The sequence below is a fragment of the Thamnophis sirtalis genome, unplaced genomic scaffold (genome assembly GCF_051295495.1).
Source record: "Thamnophis sirtalis isolate CommonGarterSnake01/CBP01778 unplaced genomic scaffold, rThaSir2_p1.2 scaffold_5, whole genome shotgun sequence".
Classification (NCBI taxonomy): Eukaryota; Metazoa; Chordata; class Lepidosauria; order Squamata; family Natricidae; genus Thamnophis; species Thamnophis sirtalis.
The window spans coordinates 15,392,637-15,398,636 of record NW_028261385.1 but is presented as its reverse complement, the minus strand read 5'-3'; the positions used below and the strand labels follow the sequence as shown (position 1 = coordinate 15,398,636).

General features: G+C 44.1%; 1 protein-coding gene across 1 annotated transcript in view; it reads left to right on the top strand.

The window, feature by feature from the left end:
• Positions 1-6,000, top strand: part of CCDC68 (coiled-coil domain containing 68) — a 52,118-nt gene that overhangs the window by 17,314 nt on the left and 28,804 nt on the right. The window contains exon 2 of the mRNA XM_087715340.1: positions 4,598-4,737. Within this exon, the coding sequence (XP_087571466.1) occupies positions 4,598-4,737 (140 nt within the window). The remainder of the gene's footprint in view (positions 1-4,597; positions 4,738-6,000) is intronic.

Here is a 6,000-nt window from a genome sequence, read left to right as displayed (position 1 = left end):
TCTTATCAGAAGTCGTTTGCAAGAATGTTGTTGGGTGTGACTTCTACTGCTGGCAACTGTCACCATTAATGTAGATGACAAATTATTGTTCCTGCTTGTGTGTGTGTGTGTGTGTGTGTGTGTGTGTGTGTGTGTAAAAGATACCAAAACTCCCCAGAACATTTTATTAAATCAAGCAGGTGAGTTGTTTTTCCAATTAAGAATAGATCTTTTTCATTCTGAGAGCAGCAACAGAGCGCGGCAATAGTCTTCTTTCACTTCTTCAAATGAAGCACAAAGTCATAGGTCAGTGACGGCTAACCTTTTCCGGACTGAGTGCCCAAAGTACATATGCACCCGAACCATCAAAACACAATGTGCGTATGTCCCCTGTGCATGCGCCCCATCCCCCACGCATGCATGCGTGGTCCCACCGCACAAGCGCCCGGTGTATGCAGCATCTCTGCATGCGATTTGCCCCTGCGCATGGATGCATAGCACCCCACATGTGCCCCATCCCCCCACATGCACCCTGTCCCCCTTGCACGCACGTATGATCCCACCGCACACGCTCCCTGCACATGTGCGGCAGAGACCCAAAGACTGGATGGCTGGTGGCAGGCGCATGCATATGTGGTGGAGCTGAACTGGGGCATTGGCTCATGTGCCCACAGCGCCATAGTGCCATAGATTCACCATTATGGTTATAGGTTAAGACTAATAAGTGTAGGGTGTATCCTGATTCCTGGATTAAATAAACACAGACAACCTGACAATCGGGGACAAAATAAGTGATGGCTGTTGCAAGCTTCAAGTTTGTTTTTCATTTCCCAGGTTTTAGGAAAAACAGAAATGCATTGCTTAGGCCAAGCGTTAATTATATTAACAATATTTTATTTTATTTTTTATTTTAAGTAGAGTGGTTTTATCGTTTCAATAAATTTTTAGGTTTTTTTAAATGTTGATCATTTCTACAAACATCAAACCAAAGTTTAAACTTGATAATAACTATTTTTTTATAAACCATCATAATTCAATTTGCTGGAAAATGGAAGTACATTTTAAAGATAAATGTTTAATAATGTTGTCTTTAGAACAGAATAGAAATGTTATTGATTTAGTTATCTGACCATATCTAACATTGCCTTTAAAATGTGCATTTAAATGCTGGAAGCAGAAGGCTGTCTAAACTTTTGTGACACAATCAGATTTCACATCTGTGTTGTTTTCTGATGCGTTGGCCAAATAAATTGCTCACTGTTTCCCTAGATTGTATAATAGCCAGTGAGTTCACTTCAACTAGGTTTTACAATGAAGATGGATCTATATAATGAACTGGATCTTAGGATAGCTTATATTTCAGTCCAGTTGCCAGTGTGTGTGTTTGCTGTTCTAATTCAAAATATGGTGCCAGATGACTTGTTCTGTTTGGACCTTTCTCTGATCAGCATCTGTAGGTGACTAGATTGGCAGCTCAATCTGATACGATCAGTGGTGGGTTTCAAAAATTGTTCGAACCTACTCTGTGGGTGTGGCCTCCTTTGTGGGAGTGGCTTGCCACCCATGTGACCGAATGGGAGTGGCTTGCCACCCATGTGACCGGATATGAAGATGCCGATGACACTTGTCAGAACCACCTTAAATTACCTCACACACAGCACTGCCATGCATAAGAATATGATGTAAACTTGTTTTTTAAAAGGCATCTTTGGTTTGCGTTAAAACAACTTCAACACACGCAATGTTCTGATTGCACCACAAACGCAATAGTCATCCTTACCTTTCACAGAGGCACTGAGTTTTATAAATATAAAGAGCCGAGGTGGTGCAGTGGTTAGAGTGCTGTACTGCAGCCACTTCAGCTGACTGTTATCTGCAGTTTGGCTGTTCAAATCTCACCGGCTCAGGGTTGACTCAGCCTTCCATCCTTCCGAGGTGGGTAAAATAAGGACCCGGATTGTTGTTGGGGGCAATATGCTGACTCTGTAAACCGCTTAGAGAGGGATGAAAGCCCTATGAAGTGGTATATAAGTCTAACCTCTATTGCTATTGCTAAATATGAGCATGATAGTGTAGAATAATCATATCCAAAGACCAGTTTTGGGTTTCAAAAAAATTTGGAACCTCTTCTGTAGGTGTGGCCTGCTTTCCGGGTCCACGGATGGAACCTCTTCTAACCAGTTCAGTAGATTTGACGAACTGGTTCTACCGAATAGGTGCGAACTGGTAGGAACCCACCTCTGGATACGATGCTTCGGACAGAGTTGTATTTAAGACAGCTCTGTCCTTCAACAAAATGGTTCACCAATACTTCTGTTCCTCCCAGGTTTGACCTCTTCAGTTAGTCATCTCACCCAGCTTAATAGTAGGACTGGCCATCAGAATTAATAAACTGAAGAGGATACTTTTTATTTAACTCTGAAAAACAACCGGAAGACAAAAGGAAGAGGTTATTATTTTAGGTCTATCATGGTCCTAAGCCAGAGGTGGATGGATGATACATGCTGTTGAATACCAGCTCCTAATTCCATGGTCAGCAATGTGGCAGGAAGAGACATCTGGACGGTCATATATTGTTCACTCCTTTCCTAAACATTTTAAACAAAACTCAAGGACTTGGGAAATCAACTGAGAAAGTACTTTTTTTTACTAATTCAGAATATACAAGTAATCCTTGACTTACAACAGTTTTTTTAATGACATTACTAAGTTACAACAGCTCTGAAAAAGTGATCCATGACTGTGTTTGACACCGACGACATTACAGTATCTCCATGGTCACGTGATCAAAATTGGGATGCTTGGCAATTGGCATGCATTTATGATGGTCTTATTTATTTATTTATTTATTTATTTATTAGACTTTCAGCCCTCTCTAAGCGGTTTACAAATTTTTTAGCAAATTGAGTCAGCAACTTGCCCCCACAGTCCGGGTCCTCATTTCACCCACCTTGGAAGGATGGAAGGTTGAGTTGACCTTGAGCCGGTGAGATTTGAACCACTGAACTGCAGAAAGTGGTAGTACTGCACCCTAACCACTGTGCCACCTCAGCTCCTTAAGGAGTCTTAGGGTCCCCAAATCATTTTTGTGACCTTTTGACAAGCAAAGTCAATGGGGAAGCCAGATTTATTTAACAATCATGTTACTAAGCTAACATCTGCAGTGATTCACTTAGCAACATGTGGCCAGAAAGGTCACAAAACTCACTCAACAAATGTCTCAACAGTAATGTTGGGCTCAGTTGTGCTCATAAGTCAAGGGCCACCTGTACTCTATTTTTATCAAGCTTTGAAGTAGTCTGTCCCTTTCTTGTTGTGTCACGCATTTCATCAGGGTGCTGTGGCCCGCCAGCAGCCAGCACAGCTGGCACCAGAGTTGGACAATGAGGAGGTTGGGGAGGAGCATGGGCCAGCCCATTAGGCTGGGGAAGGCCATCTGGCAGTGATCAGGTGCCTATGGAGCTAGAAGATCAGTGAGACAGAAGAACAGCTGGAGCCTGTTCCCAGTGTGCACATGCGCAGAGCTGCCAGAAGAAGAGAACAACTCAGAAACCAGGGTAAACTTGGGAGTAAAGTCACAGGTGGGAGGTGATTGGCCCCTCCCATAGGAAATAAAAGAGGAGCAAAAGGCTTTTTGTAGCAATAGCAGTAGACTTATATACCGCTTCATAGGCCTTCAGGCCTCTCTAAGCGGTTTACAGAGAGTCAGCATATTGCCCCCAACAATCTGGGTCCTCATTTTACCCACCTCGGAAGGATGGAAGGCTGAGTCAACCCTGAGCCGGTGAGATTTGAACCGCTGACCTGCTGATCTAGCAGTAGCCTGCAGTGCTGCATTTAACCACTGCGCCACCTTGGCTCTTTGCAGGAAACAATTTGTTCGTTGAGTAGTTAGATTCGTTTCAGAAGTGTGAAAATCTGTCCGTGAATCTCAGAGACTTTATATTGTATTGTATTTTATTATTTGTATGCCGCCCTTCTCCGGGAGGACTCAGGGCGGCGAACAATTCAAGGGGGGAAAAGGGGAACATAAAAGACAAAATACAAATAATAAAAGTAGACAACAGTCGCACAACCATAAATGTTGAGAGGGGAGGGAACTCATCACCCCCAGGCCTGCCGGCAAAGCCAGGTTTTGACGGCTTTTCGGAAGGCCTGGAGAGAGGTGAGGGTCCGAATGCCTGCGGGGAGTTCATTCCAGAGGGCCGGAGCTGCCACAGAGAAGGCCCTCCCCCGAGTAATAGCCAGGTGACATTGGCTGGTAGATGGCACCCGGAGGAGGCCAACCCTGTGAGATCTAATGGGTCTGTGGGAGGTCTTTCCTTGCACAGCACCCCCTTTGGAAAATATTTACATGGCAGCTTTCCAAGATAGATAAGGTCTGTAGTCATAAATATTCCTTTGAAAGGCAGTTTGCCAGGCCTTGCTGAATGTGAATGAGAAGAATTCCCATGCGTTTAATAAAAGGGGTTCTGTTGGGGCCAGGACTCTGCCTCGTGCTTTTTGGGGAAGCCCAGGTCAGAACATAGGGTTCATTTATTTGGTCTACTGATTGGAGTCTGAGCCTTTGCCATGTGTAGATTTTATTTTTAAATTCATCTGTGGTCTTTTGATACAGATCATCTTCAAACTTGGATAATGTCTACCACCTTAGTGGTGACACATCATCTGAGAAAAAATACAGAGACAACAGAACGTTTCCTCTTTTGTGGATCTAACTTGTCTGAGATTATTGAAGAAACAGAATATATTAAAAAGGTACGGATTTTTGTATGAACACGTAACAAAACCAGATCTACTGGTCTATGCTGTTTACCTAAATGTCTGGGATGGACAGTCCAAGATCTCAAGGAATGTTAGCTTAGTTATTTAAGATCCTTTTAGTTGTTCAGTGATAAAGCACTTTTCTGGATAAAACCCGTGAACTGAGTTGTGTGTGTGTGAGACTGTGTGTATGTGTACCTACCCACACAACTCAGTTCACGTGTTTTATCCAGAACAGTGTTTTAGCAATGATAATTAATGTTAGCCCCCCACACACATACTGACTTGCATATTATGTCTAGATCACAGGTGTCAAATCGGCTGTGACACATTGATGCTATGTGACATATTGCAACTTTTTTCTCCTTTGCAATGCTGGAATAGATGTAGCCTGTACATGATGCACCCGGCCCACCAGCCACCAGTTTGACACCCTTGGTTTAGATAAGTGATGGGATTCAGCCGGTTCGCACGTATTCAGGAGAACCGGTTGTAAACTTTCTCAGCAGTTCGGAGAACTGGTTGTTGGAAGAAATCTTCTCCCCCCCCCCGCCCCCACTTTACAGAACTAAGGCAGGAAGGAAGGAACATTCTGGTGGTGTTTCTAGCCTAATCTTTATTGTGCTACTTACAGAAACTGCCTCTCCGGTTAACCCTTATCGTATTGTCACAGCTAAGGCAAAGTGCCCATCAACTTGAGTGATGTTGAGTTGGCCACACCCACCCAGTCACATGACCACCAAGCCCTGCCTACCCAGTTGGCCATCAGGGCAGAGAACCGGTTGTTAAATTATTTGAATCCCGCCACTGGTTTAGATCAACAATATTAAAGCTAAAGGTAAAGGTTCCTCTCGCATATCTATGCTAGTTGTTCCCAAGTCTAGGGGGAAGTGCTCATCTCTATTTCAAAGCTGAAGAGCCAGCACTGTCCAAAGATGTCTCCATGGTCATGTGACTGGCATGACTAAATGCCGAAGGTGCACGGAACGCTGTTACCTTCCCACCAAAGGTGGTTCCTATTTTTCTACATGTATTTTTTACGTGCTTTCAAACTGCTAGGTTGGCAGAAGCTGGGACAAGTAATAGGAGCTCACCAGAGATGGGTTGCTCCCAGTTCGGAGCGGTTTGGCTGAACCAATAGTGGTCTTTTGGCCTGAGTCACAGAACTAGCAGCGACCCAGGCTGGCCACGCCCCCAAACCAATTCCCTGGTCACTGCTGCCATTGCGCACATGTTGTTTAGTACTGTGTGCCTGTG